The sequence below is a fragment of the Dromiciops gliroides genome, chromosome 4, assembly GCF_019393635.1.
Source record: "Dromiciops gliroides isolate mDroGli1 chromosome 4, mDroGli1.pri, whole genome shotgun sequence".
Lineage (NCBI taxonomy): Eukaryota > Metazoa > Chordata > Mammalia > Microbiotheria > Microbiotheriidae > Dromiciops > Dromiciops gliroides.
In genome coordinates, this window is record NC_057864.1 from 483,747,356 (window position 1) to 483,766,318 (window position 18,963).

The 18,963-nt window shown below is 52.4% G+C and overlaps 1 protein-coding gene across 1 annotated transcript in view; it reads left to right on the forward strand.

Moving 5' to 3' along the window:
* The window catches only part of ABCC5 (ATP binding cassette subfamily C member 5), a 53,134-nt gene that overhangs the window by 21,256 nt on the left and 12,915 nt on the right, over positions 1 to 18,963 (forward strand). Inside the window, 19 exon segments of the mRNA XM_044000599.1 lie at positions 1,470 to 1,703; positions 1,813 to 1,986; positions 2,389 to 2,536; positions 3,698 to 3,846; positions 4,326 to 4,433; positions 6,238 to 6,591; positions 8,504 to 8,575; positions 9,335 to 9,459; positions 9,586 to 9,658; positions 11,197 to 11,400; positions 12,166 to 12,309; positions 13,254 to 13,356; positions 16,029 to 16,213; positions 16,721 to 16,867; positions 17,345 to 17,474; positions 18,343 to 18,366; positions 18,369 to 18,495; positions 18,594 to 18,616; positions 18,619 to 18,721. Of these exon segments, the coding sequence (XP_043856534.1) occupies positions 1,470 to 1,703; positions 1,813 to 1,986; positions 2,389 to 2,536; positions 3,698 to 3,846; positions 4,326 to 4,433; positions 6,238 to 6,591; positions 8,504 to 8,575; positions 9,335 to 9,459; positions 9,586 to 9,658; positions 11,197 to 11,400; positions 12,166 to 12,309; positions 13,254 to 13,356; positions 16,029 to 16,213; positions 16,721 to 16,867; positions 17,345 to 17,474; positions 18,343 to 18,366; positions 18,369 to 18,495; positions 18,594 to 18,616; positions 18,619 to 18,721 (2,627 nt within the window).

An 18,963-nucleotide genomic window follows, 5' to 3' on the forward strand; every position in this document is an offset into this window, starting at 1 on the left:
GCTGAGTGTGAAACCTATTCCTTCCCAGGAATATCCTAGAATCTAGTGGATGCGCAGCAGTAATGAGAAATACCAAATTATCCAGGAGGAATTCTGGGCAACCCCCCCCCCAAAAAAAAAAACAACCGTCCCTGGTGGCTCCGTTTCCCCTTGCCCTTGTGTGTGGGCTCACAGCTGCAGCTATCTTTATTCCCATAGCGAGTTTTTTCTTGTTCAGTGAGGTTTTCTTCCGTCAGGGTTTTGGGGGGTGGCGTGTTTCTTTCTTTTTTTTCTTCTTTTTTTCCTCCCCCAAGATCTGTTTTAGCTGCAAAGACTCGACAAGTCTCTGGAGGGCGACCAGCCGTCCCCAGTGCTCTCTTGGGGCTCAGAGCTCAGGGGAGCTCCTCGGGCTCCTCCTGAACCAGTAGCCCCGGCCACTGGCAGCAGGGCAGCTCTGGAGGGAGCGTTCTTGGAGCCTCTGCAGCAAGGTCTTGATGGGGCAGGTCTTTCCTCCACCCTCTTGCTGAGCCCCCACGGCTCCTCCGTGAGCACCGTGAGCAGGGCTGCCGCCGCCAGCTCACCAGCCTCCTGCGGACTCTTGGTTCTCCTCTGTAGCCTCTGTGTGTGTAGCTAAGAAGAGTGCCTAGGCCTTCCGCTAGCCGGCTGGCCCTGTACAACACTGTATGTTTCCACTGTATGTTACTGCAATGCTCCCCTCGTACAGCCTTGTGAGATGCTCTTTGAATATGGTCCTTGTGTTTTTTTATTTTCAATAAAAGTGCGTTACTCCTCAGTTGCTGGTATTTAATAGTGCTGCTGAATGTGCCTTGTGTGAGTGTGCGTGTGCTCCCGCGTCACAGGCCCCAGAGCTGGAGGTGGCCAGTGGTGGTCCTGCTTTCCCTCTGCAGGTGGTGTTTGGGATATGCTACCTGAGGTAACACGTTTTTGTTTTGGGGAGGGACTAGGGAGTGGGGCGGGCCCCTGGGTGGGGAAGTCTGTTTTGTCTGCCCTTCTCTACTTTGCTATTAAATTGCTGATGTTTATTTTCAGGAATATTTTGCAAATGTTCTTCTCACTCTTCCCCAGTACAACTGTAGGTACACTGTTCCTTTTTATCAACTAAGCACGTTTGAAACAACCCAAAAAAGGTCTTAATTTCACTTAAAGAAATGTCTTTTAATGTGTGGAAATATGGTCGATCTTATTTTAAGAATGAATCTGCTTCATGTTCATTTCAGCTCACAGACAGGTTTATGTTAAGTTAGAAGACTTGCCGGTTTAGAAGCAGCTGGGTTTCTAATGGAGCCCCCGCCCCTGTGACATGCCCTAAATGATCTTGTGGGGGCAGGGAGGTCTTCACACAGGATAATTGGATTCCCTCTCTTGGCTTGAGCGAGAGCCTCCCCACTCTTTCTAACTTAACACAAAACTGTTGAGTTGCACACGCTAACCGAGGGGGCGTTTACCCAGGCATATGTTTCTCCCTGTAGGCCTTTGTGGTGAAACATCTCCTGGAGTACACACAAGGGACAGAATCTAACCTCACGTACAGTTTGCTGCTGGTCTTGGGTCTCTTCCTGACGGAAATGATCCGTTCCTGGTCGCTGACATTGACGTGGGCTTTGAACTACCGTACCGCTGTGCGCCTTCGAGGGGCCATCCTGACCATGGCGTTTAAGAAGATCCTGAAGCTGAAGAACATTAAAGAGAAGTCTCTGGGGGAGGTGAGCGAGTGGCCCCTGATATCGGCACACGTTTGCCCGGGTTTTCTCCTGTCTTCAGGTGTGGGGGCTTTGTTCTGACCTAGCCTTCCCTTGTTCCTTTGTTTCTTAGCTCATCAACTTGTGTTCTAGTGATGGCCTGAGGATGTTTGAGGCCGCAGCAGTGGGCAGTCTGCTAGCAGGGGGCCCCATTGTGGCTATCTTGGGCATGGTTTACAATGTAATTATTCTGGGACCAACGGCCATCCTAGGATCACTTGTTTTCCTCCTTTTTTACCCAGCAATGGTGAGTAAATAGGCTTAATAACTCAGTTCTGATCTTTATTATGGTGGTTTCTCATTGTGGATTCAGTTGCTTTAATTGGGTTTTGAAATTTTGTGGCTGTTTATATAATTAGATTGGGAATTTTGTGGAAGCAGGGGCCTTCTTAATGGGAGCACACGTAGAGTAAGAACATTGTCCTGAGCAGAAGCATGGAGGCCTTGGTGGCTGAGCAGGAGAGGCAGCCTCGTGGCCTCTGGCTTGGCTCAGCTCCTTAGTGGTGGCACCCGTGCGGCAGTGCCCTCCGATAGTTGTACTGCCCTCCGGGGGCCTTGGGATAACCTGAAGCAACAAACTCGCGCTCTCTCAGTGCTCGGGTGGGTTGGAAGTGGCCTGGCCTTGACACAGCATCCCTCCATCTTTCAGATGTTTGTTTCTCGGCTCACTGCCTATTTCCGAAGAAAAGCTGTGGCTGCCACAGACGACCGAGTACAAAAAATGAATGAAGTTCTCAATTACATCAAATTTATTAAAATGTATGCTTGGGTCAAAGCATTTTCTCAGAATGTCCAAAGTGAGTATCCAGAAGGGGGTTTAATAGACTGCAGTCTATTGGGGCTTATGACCCTTTTGTTATGGGACAGGTTGGAAGCCGTGGATTCTGTGGTCATTGGGTCACAAGGACATTGAGCCTTGGCAGTCGAGCTACTGAGCTAACTTACTGACACGGTCCTTCTCTAGGGACCTTTCTCCCACTTAATTTCCTAGAGGAGGCCCCTTCCAAAGTTCTGTACAGGAGAGAACTGGGGAAGCAGGGTGGGAATCCCAGTAAGACATTTGCCCCCCCAAAAAATAATAAAAAGGGGGCAACTGGGTGGCTCACTGTCCCTGTATTCAGGAGGACTTGAGTTCAAATCCAGCCTCGGACACTTGACACTTACTAGCTGTGTGACCCTGGGCAAGTCACTTAACTTTCATTGCCCTGCAAAACAAAAAGGCATTTGGCCAAGCCTATAACAACCCTGTGATGTGACAGTAGGCCACAGCTCTGTCCCTTGTTCCATCCTTGGCCAGCATTTCTCTGAACTCACTGGCACGTCTGTCAGAAATTGGGATGAAACAGTTAACTATGTTGGGTGACATTGACCAGAATAATGGGTCCCAGCTAGTTATTAATGTAAAGGTCTGCATTTAAGGTCGCAGACTAATTGAACTAATTGGACATGGACGGGCTGGGGAATGCCTTGACTGCACTTAGGGTGCAAGGGCCTAGAGGGTCTGGGCACCCCAAGCTCCAGCGGGCATAGCCATGTAAAATCCATGTTGGGCCCCAGCAGTGGCAGATGGGTTGGACCGAGGTTCTCTTTGGTCCTGAAGGCAGCGGTCCTCCTTTGTCAAGCAGGGGCACAGGGGAAGCATTCACCTTTGCCCTTCTGTGGTAGTGGCAAAAGGGCTCGATGCGGGGGCCGCGGACCTGCGTCAGTACTGGCGTTTTCTGCTCAGGTCCTCGGTGAAGTCAATAAAGCAGATCACCTGGAAAGCCCCTTCTAGTGCTGGGCCTCTGATGCCCCAACGTGACAATGGACTTAGGAGAGCCACGGACAGCGAGGCTCTTCCCTTACAGTGCCTCGGGCACGTGGCCTCTGGAGAGCCAGTCTGGCAGTGACCAGCAGACCCGCGTACCCAGATCTCCTGCTGGCCCCTGGCGTTCTGACACTTTGCTTCACCTTCCTAGAAATCCGAGAGGAGGAGCGCAGGATCTTAGAGCGGGCGGGATACTTCCAGAGCATCTCTGTCGGGGTGGCTCCCATTGTGGTGGTCATCGCCAGTGTAGTGACGTTTTCTGTGCACATGATCTGTGGTTATGATCTCACTGCTGCTCAGGTGAGCGGGCCCTCCTCTGCTGAGCTCTCAGAAGGCGGGGTCCGTCATGCATGGAGATGGGCTCTCCTGTGGGCATGGGGAGGGGCTGACCGTGAAGCCCCCACCCCCCCTGCCTTGTACAGCCCTGACTCAACCTGCAGTCCATGAACTCTTTAAAAATCTTTTGGTAATTGTATTTCAAGGTACTTGGTTTCCTTTGTAATCCTAAGTACTTTATACTTTGAAATGCATTGCTTTGAGAATTTAGAATTTACAGATTGAGAAAGTGAGTGTTAAAAAAATTTTACACGTAATTGGGAAGTATTTAACAAAATAAATACAAACAGCCCTTAAAAAGCCTTTGCTCTGTCTGCACAGCCTTCACCAGGCTGCCCAGAGCATCAGCGCTCCTGCCCTGTGGACATGGGGGTCTGGGTGGCAGCTGGTTCATGCAGGAGTTATAATCGCGTTTTCCTGTTTCTGATCTCCTTTTTTCTTAGGCTTTCACAGTGGTCACTGTCTTCAATTCAATGACATTCGCTTTGAAAGTGACCCCGTTTTCAGTGAAGTCTCTCTCAGAGGCATCTGTGTCTATTGAGAGATTTAAGGTATGTGCCCCTCCTGCCATCTCGTCTTCCCTCGGTGCCAGCGTCTGTTAGTGTCCTCTGCCTTCTCCTCCATCTTGTCACTTGGGGCCTGCCCTTGGATCACCTGCTGTAGTGGCTACTTCCCCTCTGATCTTTCCTAGGGAAGCCAGACACCCAGAGTTCCTTTAGCTGCTTTCCTCAACTCCATTTGGGTTCCCCTCTCCCTTGCTCTTCTCTGTCTGTCTCCCCCACGTCCTCACACAGAGGGAGGCCTGGCCGATCAGTCCCAGGGAGGATGGTGAGATGGCCAGCAGGCCACTCCCCTTTTGGATCCTCTGCTGCTTCTCCTGATGCAGCCCAGGGCCGGGGGGCTCTTTTTTTTTTCTAAAATAACTTTATTTATTATTTTTTTATTTCTTATGGTGTAATGGGGTTTAAGTGACTTGCCCAGGGTCACATAGCTAGCAAGTGTCAAGTGTCTGAGGCTGGGTTTGAACTCAGGTCCTCCTGAATCCAGGGCTGGCGCTTTATCCACTGTGCCACCCAGCTGTCCAGGGGGCTCTTTTGAAAGGCTCTATTTGGGCGCAGTCTGGCAGGAAGGGATCTTGCCAAGTGGAAACTGCTGAGGAGGAGAGGGTGTTCAGCAAGAGGATCATTTAGAGTTGCCTCGGACGGCCTTGTTTACAAATGAGGGAGACCAGGTGACTTGTCCAAGGCCCCAGCTCCCCTGCCTTGCTCTGGAATTGAGGGGAGGCACTTGAGAAAGAAGTTTAGTGCTGCAGGGAAGTTGGTTCTAGGGAAAGAAGAGTATAGGCACTAACTCCCAGGGGTCTGGGGACGGCGTGTGCTTTGTTCTCCCTTTGAAAGGATTCCTGTCTGTTGAATTGGGTCAGGGCTAGGTTGTCATCCCCCTGGGTTCTTCCTGCAAAGGGTAGGGGTTTGCAGAGCCTAAGCAGAGGATCCTTGCCCCAAATGGCTTCTTAGAACCAAGGATTCTTTGTAGCAGGATCCCAGGCCGTCCGTAGGGAAAGCAGGATGACTTGCAGTGGTGGGGTGCAGCGGGGAAGCGTCTGGGCAGGTCCCCTCTCCCAGGCGAGGCTCCTAACGGAGGCTCAGTGCTCCTGGTTGGAGTCTCACAACAGAACAGAGGATCGAAGGGTAGGTAGTCTGAGTTTGACACAGGGCATTCTTGCCCTCTTCTCTGGAGGGCACGAGAGGGCTGGGCTGTGTCAGGGTCCTCAGTGTGTAGAAAAGCCAAGCAGAGGGTGGAGCAGAGGAAAGGCAAGGGTAGGACACCCCCATCCTCCAGAGTTCTGGGGTGACCTGGAAGACGGGCACACTGGCCTGCTGCGGCATGGGGCAGCCCCTCTGCCCTGGGGACCGTTTCCCCTTCCAGTTCGAGCTCGCTCCCTGCTCTTTCTCTGCCCCTTCCTTTCTGGCAGGCGGAGGTGGGGCTGGGCGGGCTGGGCTGTCCTTGCCTGCTGATCTTATCCCTTGCTCTTGTAGCATGTCACCTGCCATCGTTCACGCTTGTCTGTGAGAGAAGCCAACACGTACGTGGCTGCCGACCACGCTGCCCAGCCCGCTGACCAGTGGCCTCCTCTTGCTGTCCCCTAATGCTCGGGCTCGGCAGGGCTCCCCTCTGCTCTGAGCCCGGGGCCCGCAGCAGGCCCTGCTTAGGTTACGCTGACGGGGCCTTTGGGCTCTTGGGTGTCCTCCCGTTCTCTAGCACTGTGTTCTGCTTCATGAGTGTGCGCCCTAGGCTTGTGTGCCCCGGTCTTGATTGAGTGTTCCATCTTTGCACCTCTCTCACAACTCCTATCAGAGTTTATTTCTAATGGAAGAGGTTCACATGGTAAAGAACAAACCAGCCAGTCCTCACATCACGATAGAGGTGAGAAATGCCACCTTGGCGTGGGACTCCTCCCACTCCAGCATCCAGAACTCGCCAAAACTGACCCCCAAAATGAAAAAGGGCAAGAAGTCCGCCAAGGGCAGGCGAGAGAAGGCCAAGCTGCCGCACGTGGAACAGCAGCAGGCCGTGCTGGCTGAGCAGAAGGGCCACCTCCTGGTGGACAGCGACGATCGCCCCAGCCCAGAGGAAGAGGGCAGGCCCATCCGCCTGACGAACCTTCGCCTGCAGAGGACACTGTACAACATCGACCTGGAGATCGAGGAGGTGAGGAGCCCCCGTGGGGGCTCGCCCCGGAGCAGCGGGTTGTCTCCCCCTTGGGCAATGCACCTGCTGCTCGAGGAGGCCTTTGAACACCCCATTTGTGGTGTGGAGGCCTCTCCTCCAGCTCCTGCACCAAGGGGGCGGCTCTGTCTTTCATTGCTGTATCTTGAGCTAGAACGTCTTTGTTCTCTAGTTAGGCGATCCAGATTCTGAGAGCAGTGCCTCATTTTACCTTCCATGTAGGAAGGTCCTTGAGCACACGTGTGTCCTTACCATGTCTCCCCCAATAAGGGTAAGGTAGCAAGTCGCTTTTCCCAGTGTCCAGCGCAAAGGCAGTTGCTCAAGGGAGAAGGATGGCCAGATCCCAGTCAGAGCTTGGCCTTTGGGATAAGAAAACAGCTAATGAGCTCGTTTCTTCCCAGAGGTGATTATCGGCTACTCGCCCACCCTCTCACCTCCTGGGTAGTCTCAGCACGCTGCCTGTGTTCCAAGCCCTGCAGAGCTGCTTAGAACAAGTCTCTCTAGTGCTCACCCCAAGCAGTGTTTGCAGTCACATTTCTTGTCCCTGTTGGGAAAGTTAGCCCTTCAAAACACATTGATTGCTTCTGTCCCAGAACCTCTGTGTTTGGAACCATAAGAGAGGGATTGTCCCAGCTTGGGCTTGGCAGCCAAGATAGCAGCTGTGCCCTCGATAAAGGCACAGTTAAACAGATCTCTGAGCTAAAAAGCATGTGTGTCCAAACCGTGAAGCCTCTGCTTTAGTCTGTCTTTTGCTGGGGAGGGAAGGCTGCATAGGAGCAGTTTTTATTACCGTGCCTTTATGAACATTTATGGGGAAGGGGAAGTCACCAGACAGCACTTTAGAAACTTCAGTCTTATTTAGTTATAGAAAGCACGGTTCCCTGCACTGGGGAGGCAAGGCACTAGACTTCCAAGCATGCAAGAATCTTCAGAATATCAGAACATACCCAGAAAGAGCCCCCCAGGAGCCTGATGCGTGTGAGACAGGGTCACCGACTAATGGCAGGTAGTAGGCCCACGTAGCATCTGTGCCCGCAGAGGAGAAATGGAGGCCTGTTCCCTCTCTTTCTATTTTTTTTTTTAGTGAGGCAATGGGGGTTAAGTGACTTGCCCAGGGTCACACAGCTAGTAAGTGTCAAGGGTCTGAGGCCGGATTTGAACTCAGGTCCTCCTGACTCCAGGGCTGGTGCTCTGTCCACTGCGCCACCTAGCTGCCCCTGTTCCCTGAAGCAGGCTCAGAGACGGAGCCCGTCTTGTTCAGAGCCAGAGGCTGCTCTCTCCTATGAAGGCCCCAGCCTGCTGCCTGCAGCTAGAGCCATCTGTTTGCCAAACCAGCATGAAATGCAGTCCTGAGTCAGAGAAGCTGAGCTTTTGGATGATGGTTTTAGGGGCTCCTTCAACAGGGTCGTTAAAGCAGGAGAGCACCAGCTGGGGGTCTGATCCGGCAGCGGGGGCAGATCTTCCATGTCACCTTAGGAAGCCTGTTGAATCTTTCAACATCTTCATCTCCACCTGGGGGAAGGGGTAACTTTTGTCTGACAGATGAAGGAAGATGAAAAGACAGCAGGGGATTTGCCCGAGGCCTTAGGGCCTGATTTGACTGTGGTTCTACACGTTATAAGCACTCTCACTTTTCTACTTGTCAGAGAATGCACGTGGCCATCTGGGGGAGAAATTGCTTCTATTTCAACCTAGTGCAGCCACAGGAAGGTTCTGAACGGCCTTCTGGCTCAGAAAGGAGATTTGGCTTTTAGTTAATGCTCCTATTAGCTAATGCGTGGTAGCTGTGACTGCTCCCAGTGCACTCCAGTCACGCCTCTGCTTGTAGCAGTGGAATCTCGGTGGTGCCTCATTGTCTTCTAATGGCCACGTTTCTCTCTTTGCATTGGACCAGGGAAAACTGGTTGGCATCTGTGGCAGCGTGGGCAGTGGCAAAACCTCCCTCATTTCCGCCATCCTCGGCCAGGTGAGTCTGTCCTGAGCCAGGGCCCCACTCCCTGCCTTTCTCCACTTGCCTCAGGGAATCCTTGATTTCTGAGTTGGTAGGGAAGGGACATTCCTCCGTCTAGCTTCTCATCGCTGATGGCAGCTCCCTGTATACTTTAGCCTGAGATTGGAATGATCCCGCTTCCTGTCTCCCCTTCCTAAACCCTAGAATCGTCCAGGAAGTTCTCGTTGCATGCAGAGTGATTCATTCCTCCACACAGTCATCGTCCCTGTCTCCCTGCTCCATCGCTCCCACTTGTGCCCCCAGGACCAGGCTGGATCTCCATGGAGGGGGGCTGGGGCTGCTGGTGCAGCTGGTCTGACTCCGGTTGGGCATCTTCCTGACCTGTCCTGCAGAACAGCTGTGCTGGCTATGCACGCTGGGGCTTGTTGATGTGTCAGTGAAGAAACAGGCTGCTGGGTAGAGGTCCCCATGTGCATTTGAATCATAGATGTCCATAAAAGCGAGAGAGACTCTCGGCTTCACTGGGCTGCCAGTGACCCAACTGAAGACCACCTTGTGAGTTTTTGGTGGGCCTCCCTCGCTATCGAGTCTTTGGTGCTATTGTGAGTCTCGTGCCCTGTCCTTTTGTAGGCTTTGAGCTCTTGGAGGGGCAGGGACCTCGCCCCATCTCTGAATGCACTGTATGCAGTAGGCACTTAAGAAATGTTGGGTGTATGGAGCAAAGCTTGTTTTGGGTGTGCCGCCATTCGGCAGTGTCTCTCTCTTCCCCCTTAGATGACCCTTCTAGAGGGCAGCATTGCTGTCAATGGGACCTTTGCTTATGTGGCCCAGCAGGCCTGGATCCTCAATGCCACTCTGAGAGACAACATCCTCTTTGGGAAGGAGTTTGATGAAGAAAGGCAAGGAATGCTTGGTTTCTGACCTTCCTGACTCGCCTTCTTGGGGTCAGCAGAGACAAGACAACCTCAAGTGGTGGCACCTCTTTGCAGCCTGTTACTGACTCCCGGCCTCTCTGTGTTCTTCAGATACAATGCTGTGCTGAATGGTTGCTGTCTGAGACCTGACCTAGCCATCCTGCCCAATAGCGACCTGACTGAGGTACCTCGGGAACCTTCCCGCCCTGGAGGAAGTAGTGGGGCCGGGCCAGATGGGACACCCCAGAGGTCACAGGCCCAGCCTCCCTTCCATGGGAGCCCCTGACAGCTTGCCCAAACCCACCTGTGCCTGCTGGACCTTCAACCAGCACAGAGCCTGGGTCCTCTTCCTCCCTGGGCTTGGTGCTCTCGGCCCCCAGGCAGAGAAAAGCTGAAGCCTTGAGCCACTGTTTGAGAGGAGGGTGGTGCAGCAGGGAGACGGCTGGACTTGGACTCTCCTTCAGTCCTGTCCTTGGCTGTGTAATCATGGGCAGGCCACCCACTCTCCCAGAGTTCCGTTTTCCCATCCATAAAATGGGAACGAGGATGCTTTGTCCGGCCGCTCTCGGGGCAGTTGTGAGGAAAGTACACTTGGCCCTAAAAGAGCCCTGGGCCCACACCCTCCTTGGTCGAGGCTGGATCAAGTTAACAGAAAGCAAGCTCAGCAGGGACGGTGGCGGGAGGGCTCTGCCAGGTGACTGGACAGACAAGTGGGCCTTGGTGCTTCCATTTCCAGAGCACTTCAAGGTTATTTATAAAGAGATCTTTACAAAAGTCTCTTTGCCTTTCACAACATGACTGCACATGTATAATCTGCATCAAATCGCTTACCTTCTCAAAGGGAGAGGGAAAGAGAGAATTTTGAACTCAGAAAAATTTTCATGAATATTAAAAATTGTGTTTTGTGTAATTGGGGAAAAAATAAAATACTGAATAGGAAAAAAAAGTACCTTGACTCTCCAGATGAATCAATCAAGGCCCAGAGAGATTTTCTGCCTTGCTAGTGGGTGAAATGTGAGGCCTTGTCTCCTCTCAGGCTGCTGCCCCTCTGTGAAATGGGGCCTGCAGTGAGCCGACCAGTCTGGTTCATGAGTCCTCTGGCTTCCCTTTGGTCCACGGGGTCTGTGGCCAATGGGTTTGAGCTTCTCTTTCCCCAGGTGGGTTCCTTTAGGTCTCCCCTACCTAGGAATGCCCCCTTTTGTGTGTTCTGGTGTCTTGGGGCCAGTGACCTCCTTCTTTCTGAAGTGGGCTTCTCCCTGGGGTATACCAGTAACCCCTCTCCTGAACTGGAGCATGCCTCCTTTCTTTACCAGTGGAGAGAGACCCGTGTGGGGAATTCAGTTCAGCTCTGGGTTGGTTTGTCTTGAAAAAATTTGGGGGGCAGCTAGGTGGTGCAGTGGATAAAGCCCTGGCCCTGGAGTCAGGAGTACCTGAGTTCAAATCCGGCCTCAGACACTTAACACTTACTAGCTGTGTGACCCTTGGCAAGCCACTTAACCCCCCATTGCCCCGCAAAAAAAAAAAAAAAAAGAAGAAGAAGAAAAAATTTGGGATGGTTCAAAATACATCCAGGGGCATTGGCCAACTCATCATCATGAGCAAATTGATTTCTTCCTGGCACGTGGCACCCGCTCTTGGCAGTAAATACTCAGTAAACATTTGTTGAACCCCACATCCTCTCATGGCCCAGGGGCCTTACTGAATGCCCTTGTCCCATTCCAGATCGGCGAGCGTGGAGCCAACTTGAGTGGAGGACAGCGCCAAAGGATCAGTCTGGCTCGAGCCTTGTACAGTGACAGGAGCATCTATATCCTGGACGATCCCCTCAGTGCCTTAGATGCCCACGTGGGCAACCACATCTTCAATAGTGCCATCCGAAAACACCTCAAGTCCAAGACTGTCCTGTTTGTTACTCACCAGCTTCAGGTACGAGGCCCCCCACCCCCACCCTGAAGCCTCCTCTCCTGGCTCCTGGGGGTCATGGGAGATTTTGGTGTTCACTAATAAGTTGCCTCTGGGTCCCAGTGCCCACTTTGGAAGGGGCACTAGTCACGAGTCCACAAGGAAAGGGCTGAGGGTTTGGAACAAAGATAGGAGAACACTTGGCAAACCTGCACAGAGCTCGTGGTAGGAGAGCCCAATCTGCTCTGCCTTGCTGCTGCTCCATGTGGCATCTGGGAAGCCGACTCTGCTGTTTTCTGTAAATGTTTGAACACATTGTCATCTGCTGCGGAGATGAAGGAAAACGGAGCACGGCCGCTCAGCCTGCCCCAGAGTCTGTGAACGTGCCCTTCTGGCGTGCGGCAGGCCAGGAGGGACTCTGGCCCCACCCCCGTACGGTGTCCAGGCCAGGCGTGTGTCTCGGGGAAGACTGAGGCAGTCGGCTCCATTCACTGCACACCTACCTAGGGCCAGGCATTGGCAAAGTGTGGGGGGCTCAAAGGAAAAAAAGGCCAAGCACAGACTGCCCATGGCCTCGAGATAGGACAGGCAAGATCTAGACGCAAAAAGCACGGGGTGGCCCCAAGATTCAGGAGGAGGGAGAGTTCTCGTGGCACAGGGGACAGCCAGGGAAGATGGCCAGAGCCACCCGTGGAGGTGGTGGAGAACAAGCCTCTAGCCGGGGCCCTCAGCACGCTGACATGGGCCTAGAAGGGGCCTGACTCCCTTGTTCCTGGTTTCCTCCTTCAGTACCTGGTTGACTGTGATCAAGTGATCTTTATGAAGGATGGCTGTGTCACTGAGCGGGGCAGCCATGAGCAGTTGATGGATCTGAATGGCGACTATGCAGCCATTTTTAATAACCTGCTTCTGGGAGAGACCCCCCACATCGAGGTGAGCTCGCTGCATTCCCATCATGTCAGGGGTTCCTGCAGCTCCAGTGGGTCAGAAAGGAGCTGAAAAGGGAACCAGGCCCTGCGGCTTGTGCCCGGGGGCTGCCTCGGGGTTACTGTGGGATCGTGCTGCGATGTCACTGCCAACGTGGTCCCGTTAGCTGGGCAGGGGTAGCAGTAGCCGCCCTGCTGTGCTTCTCTATGGAGGATGGATGGACAACATGCAGGGAATGCAAGTTCATAACCTGTTGTGCCATTTACACAAAATCCTTCCCCGCTTGGCGCTAGAAATGGGGTGCGGGTACCTCAGGCCAAGGCAGAGCTGAGACACGGCGGCTTTTGTCACTGAAGTCTGGGTGGTTTTTGTTTGATAACCATTTCCTGGAAATGTCGATTGGGTTGTGGGAATGTGGCCTGAATTCAGTCTGAGTCCATAAGCCTTTAGTTGTCGTGGAACAGCACCCCGTGGGTCACTTACATTCTGGAATCCTTGTCTTTGATGCCCCTGAAGTGTTCTGCTTCTGTTGGGATTGCCACACTGGCCTTTCATGGAGAGGCTCTAAGCACACGGACATCTTCCAGATGTTTCTACAGCTCTGGAGAGGTGGTGGGGCTGGGGAGAAACATTAACAAACACGTGAAGGAAGAATGCTAGATTTGATCTAATAAGTCTTCTTTTAGATAAGTTATACTGGTGCCTCATACTAAAGAAAGAGTGTGTGGGCCCCGAGAGGGTCCTGGCACTTACAGTACAGCTTGGTCATACTCTCCTTCTGTTCCACCAGCCCCCTGAGGTACCAGAGGAGGCTGTGGCAGAGCGGGGTGGGGGAGAGAGACAGTCACTGGTGGAGAAGGGACCCTCTGGTCTCAAAGAAGCTTCTCCAGTCTTCATGGGAATGTTTGCCTGGCAGTAGCTTGATGCGTCAATCTCTGTTGTTCTGATAGATTACCTCCAAAAAAGACACAAACAGTTCCCAGAAAAAGCCTCAAGACAAGGGCCCTAAAGTGGGATCCGTGAAGAAGGACAAAGTGGCGAAGCCAGAGGAAGGTATGACCTTGTCCTGAAGGGGCCTGTATCCCCAGGTGTAGGGGTTCAAGCCTGATCTCCCAGGCCCAAAGGCAGGCATTGTGTCTTCTGGCCCAAGTGGTCCATGTAGACAAGATGCCCATCCCCTCTCTGCTGTGCTGGATGAGAGGCCGGGCTGGGGTGAGCAAGAGGATGGCTGGTACCTCAGGCTGTGTGGCTCTCTTGTTGAGCAGACCCCTTGGCAGATGGCACCTTGATGTCTGTGTCTTACCGTTACTGAGATCAGAGCCGCTTTGGTGTGGGTTTCTTTTTCTTTAACTTTTTTTTTTCTTTTAAAAAGTTTTTCCCCAATTACATGTAAAAACAATTTTTAACATCCATTTTTAAAACTTTGTGCCCCCCAAAAAGAAAAAAAATGTGTAAAACTTTGTGCTCCAAATTCTCTTCCTCCCTCCCTTCCTACTCCCCCCCAAGAAGACAGGCAATTCAATATAAGTTATACACATGTAGTCATGCAAAACATTTCCATATTAGTCAGGTTGTGAAAGAACACAGACAGGAAAAAAAACCCCAAGAAAAATAAACTAAAAAAAATTATACTTGAATCTATATTCAGACCCCATCAGTTCTTTCTCTGGAGATGGATCGCATTTTCCATCATAAGTCCTTCAGGGTTGTCTTGGAAATAACAGCCACTTTGAAGGCACAACCCGAATCTAGAACAGGTCTATGGGCTGGGGGTGGGGGTGGGGTGCTTTTCCTGGTCTGAGAGCCAAGGTTTAGGAGGAGCTGAGATGAGATTGAGAATCACAGGCCCGGAGCCTTGAAGGGCCTCCCACTGGCAGGGTGGAGGTGGAGGTGGAGGGTCAGGGCAGGGTACAGGTTGTTCTCTAGGGGTAAACAACTTCGTAAAAGGTAACAAGGATTAAGGCAGGAAGTACAAGAGGGCAGCTAGCAGCAGAGGCTCCCAGCCCTAACCGGCCCTTTTAACTGGGGTGAGTGTCCAGTGGACACCCAGGGAGGCTCCTCTTGCTCAGACAGATTCTTGGCACCAGTGAGAAAAAGGCCACACTTGGACATCGATTGTCTTGTCTTTTAGTTTTCTTATATCAGTTTTTTTTTTTCAGTTATCAACGATCTATTTTTTTCCTCACCTCTCCCTAGCCCCAGCCCAAAAAGAAAAGGAAAACCAAACCCTTTTAATAAGGCAGAGTTGGGCAAAAAAAATTCTATACTGGTCTTGGCCACAAACATGTGTCTCAATCTTGTGCATCATGTTGTACAGCAGGACCAACTCCTTGGCATGTTTTTTCAATTAATGTGTTTGTGACAAATTTAAACACCTACAAACATGACCATTTCACTAGACAAAGAACAGCAAAAGAAGATTGTTGGAAAGCCCCTGAGGTACAGTTTTGTGTGAACATTCATTTGACTGACAGAACCAACCTGCCATGCTGTGTGTGGGTCCTCCCTCTCTCCTTGCCTCTTCCCTTCTCCCTCCTCACTCTCTCTGCTCACCATCCCTCCCCACCAATGTAGAAGCCCTCTCTTCTTTTGAACAAATAAGTCAAGTCAAGCCAAAGGAATGCCCACAGCAGTGCCTGATGCCATTTCTAGTGCCCCTGCACGATCAGCTCCCTCAAGGGCCTTTATGGTTCATCTCCCTGGGGAGGGCTCTTCTCGGGAGCTCCTCTTTCTAGAGACAACAATTGGGTTTTGTTTGTTTGACAAAGTTTTATTGGTAGTTTTTGTTTTTACACAGCCTCCTTCCCAGAGAGCTCTCCCCAGTAACAAAGGCTTCCTTGCAATAGCCTCCGCTGAAGAAGAGTGGGGCCGGGCAGTTCCCCTTCAGGCCAGCCTTTCCCATTCTCCCCAGTATTAGTCTTAGATGCTCGAGATGGCCATCTCAGCTCTGGGCCTTCTCTCTGGCTGTTCCTCTGGCTGTGTCCAGGCCTGGACACTCCCCCTCCTCTGCTTCCAGAAGTCCCAGTTAAAATACAGCCTCTTAATTCTAGTGCCTACGTAACCTACATGCAGCTTGCTGTGTGTGTACTTGTTTGCATATTGGCTCCCTCGTTAAATTATAAGCTCCTTGAGGGCAAGGACTGTCTTTTGCCTCTGTTTGTATCTCCAGCAGTTAGCCCAGAGCCTGGCACGTAGTAGGTGCTTCGTAACCATTGATTGATTGTGGCGCTGTGCTGCTCTGTCCCTCCTCCTCCCCCTCCCCCTCCCTCCCCTTCTCCTCCTCCAGCTATCCTGGTTCTCTCAGGTCTAACTCGAGGATTACAAACTTGTCATGTGCTTCCAAGATGGAAGGAGCATGGCTCCAGGGAAGCCCAAGGTCTTGTCAGCCAAGGACCAACCAGAGAGATTTAGAGAAGTTTGGACTTGCGGGACATTTGTCCGCAGCCGCTCATGAGCCATCTCTTAAATCAGGGAGGGTTGGCGGAGCCTCCTCCCTGTGGAGGGTCCCAGGGAGGATCAGAATGGCCCAAGGGGGTTCCTTGAAGTCCCCATGAGGAGAAGGCCTCAGGCCTCGACAAGTTAGGCATAGAGAAGCAGCAGGGGTGAGGGGCACGTTTGCCCTCGTGAGCTTGTGCTTGTGGCCAGATCTGGGAGACGAGTGTCCGGGAAACCCGGGTTGGTCCCGGTGCTCATGTCTCCTTCCTGTGGAATCCCTTTGAAACCAGGTCGATTGATGCAGCAAGAGGAGAAGGGACAAGGCTCCTTGCCCTGGGCCGTATATGGCACCTACATCCAGGCTGCTGGCGGCCCTTTGGCATTCCTGGTCATCCTGTCTCTCTTTATCCTGAACGTGGGCAGTACGGCCTTCAGCACCTGGTGGCTGAGTTACTGGATCAAACAAGGCAGCGGGGTGAGAGCATGTGGACCTGCGGAGGTGGGGAGGCTAGGAAAGGAGCCATCTCGGCGGCTGTCTTGGAGGGATTCCTTAGGAGGGAACCCTCTTTGGTTTTCATTTAAAAGAGGCGAGTGGCCAGGGTTCCCCAGGACGGAAGAGCTCAGGCCCTAAACTCACGAGGCAGAAAAATCACCGACCAGCTAATGGGGGAACAGAGTTCCCAGTAAGTATAAAACAAGGCCAGGAGTCAGTTTTCCCCCAGCCAGAGGGTCCGAGAGCTGTATTCCCAGGATGTTGTCCTCAAATCTCGTCTGCCCTCACCCAAGAACAGGGAGAGAAATGGGGCGACACAGAATCACTAACCCTGCCCTGTGTTTGTCCCCTCCGTTTCCCTGAGGCGATATCCAGTTAATCCTCACAGCCCCACTAGAGGTGGGAATAGTTTTCGTCAGAGCACTTGGTGGGCGTCTGGAAGGACACAGCCCGCGAAAGCGTAACCTCTGAAGCCTTATGTCCAAACAGAACACGACGGTGACCCGGGGGAACGTGACCCTGCTGAGTGACAGTATGAAGGACAATCCACACATGCACTACTATGCCAGGGTCTACGCCCTCTCCATGGCCCTCATGCTGATTCTGAAGGTCATTCGGGGCATCGTCTTTGTCAAGGTAGACACCCACCCACCTCCTTTAGAGACTGCAGAAGCTGGCTTGCACTTGGAAAGATCTGCCTGCCCTGGCACTCCCGGTGCTATTCAAAAGCGCCTCGTTTGGGTCCTTTCCTTCTTATGAAATAAGAATCGACAAGCCTTTATTAAGGGGGCTGCAATTCCCAGAAGGCTTGTCCGGGGGTCCTAGGGCAGTGCCTCTCTCAGGAGCTGTGGTCGCCTTAGTTTACCTGTTGTTCCCTAAGCAGGAAGTGGAAAGTGGGGGCTGCATTAGTCCAGCAGATGGCAGGATTCCTGCCTTGGGTTGGCCTTGTGGGTCTGTAGATCATCAGATGGGCCCAGGCATGATTGAGGCTGACTGACTGGCTAGACCCAGGGGCTGAAGGAAGGGTTGGGGTGGCTCTGACCCCGAGTGAGGCCTTGGGTGTAGGGGAGGAGCTCCTACCTGCCCATCTTTATCCTGTGCTCTCCCCCCCAGGGAACGCTGAGGGCCTCTTCCAGGCTCCATGATGAGCTTTTTCGAAGGATTCTTCGAAGCCCCATGAAGTTCTTTGATACGACTCCCACAGGAAGAATCCTCAATCGGTTTTCAAAGGACATGGAAGAAGGTATTGCTTGCTCTTCTTTGCCTGCCTCGTAGAACTCAGCCTGGGTTCATCCTTCCTTCCCCCCTCCCTCCCTCCTTCCTTCCCCCTTCCTTCCTTCCTCCCTCTCTCTCCCTCCTCCCTCCTTCCTTCCCTCTCTCTCTCTCCCCATCCTCTCTTCCTCCTCTCTCCCTCCCTCATTTCCTTGTTCCCTCCCTCCTTCCTCCCTCCCCATCCTTCCTCTCTATCCTCCCTATATGTGTCTCTCTCCTCCCCATCCTCTCTTCCTCTTCTCTCCCTCCCTCCTTCTCTCCCTTCCATTCCTCCTTTCTTGTTTGTGGGGCAATGGGGGTTAAGTGACTTGCCCAGGATCACACAGCTAGTAAGTGTGAAGTGTTTGAGGCCGGATTTGAACTCAAGTCCTCCTGAGGTTTCTCTCTTAATGAGCTGCCTTGGGCTCATAGCCTTTTCTGTGACTCCCACACAGAGCTGGCAGCCAGCCCCCTTCCATGTTTGGGGGCCCTGAAAGTTTATCTCACTTGCCACGTTTGATTAAGTAGCTCTGGGATACAGAATTTGAGAAAATAATACTTTGAAATGTGCATTTTGGCAAAAGGTTTAGATTTCTGCCAAGGCCCAGTGACAGGGTGTGCTGGGTTACAGGGCCCTGAGCTCCTGTTCCCGCTTCTTAGAGCCACCTCAGAAACAAAGTTTAAGTGCTGCTTTGGGGCCCCTGTGACCACAGAAGAGGAGGAAGGAGAGGTGCGCTGGGATTTGGGGAATGAGGAAAACTAAGACACAAATGTTCTAGACTCCTCCCTATGCCCTGTGCTTTGGCTTTTTGCTGGTCCCTGAGGTGTGTCATCCTCTGTTCTTTGGCTTTTTTCCCCAGTTGATGTCCGCCTCCCGTTCCAGGCTGAATGTTTATCCAGAATGTTATCCTGGTATTCTTCTGCGTTGGCATGATCGCGGGCGTCTTCCCCTGGTTCCTGGTAGCAGTGATGCCCCTCGTCATTTTCTTTGCAGTTTTACACGTTGTCTCCAGGTAAAGGACTTCTCATTCCCTCAGAGGCAGTCAGCACTTCCCCGACTCTGCTGCCCATGCCTTGACCCCTTCTTGACATGGCCCCATTTCCTCTCCAGGGTCCTAATTCGAGAGCTCAAACGCTTGACAACATCACCCAGTCCCCTTTTCTGTCCCACATCACCTCCAGCATCCAGGGCCTCGCCACCATCCATGCTTACAACAGAGGGCAGGAATTTCTGCACAGGTTAGTGCTGAGTGTGGCCAAGGGCCAGCGAGGGGGTCACCATCCTGAATGGCCAATTACCTTCAAGGCTTGAGAGGGGGAGACCTAAGGGTATTGAAAGCTTAGCTAAACCTGCTCCAGTTGAAATTCATTTGCCCTGCAGAAATCTCTCTGAACAGATCACAGAGGAAAAAACTGGTCTGCCTTCTGGAAGGCCAGGCTACTTGATCTTTTAATCTCCCAGCAGCATTTAGACTGGTCAT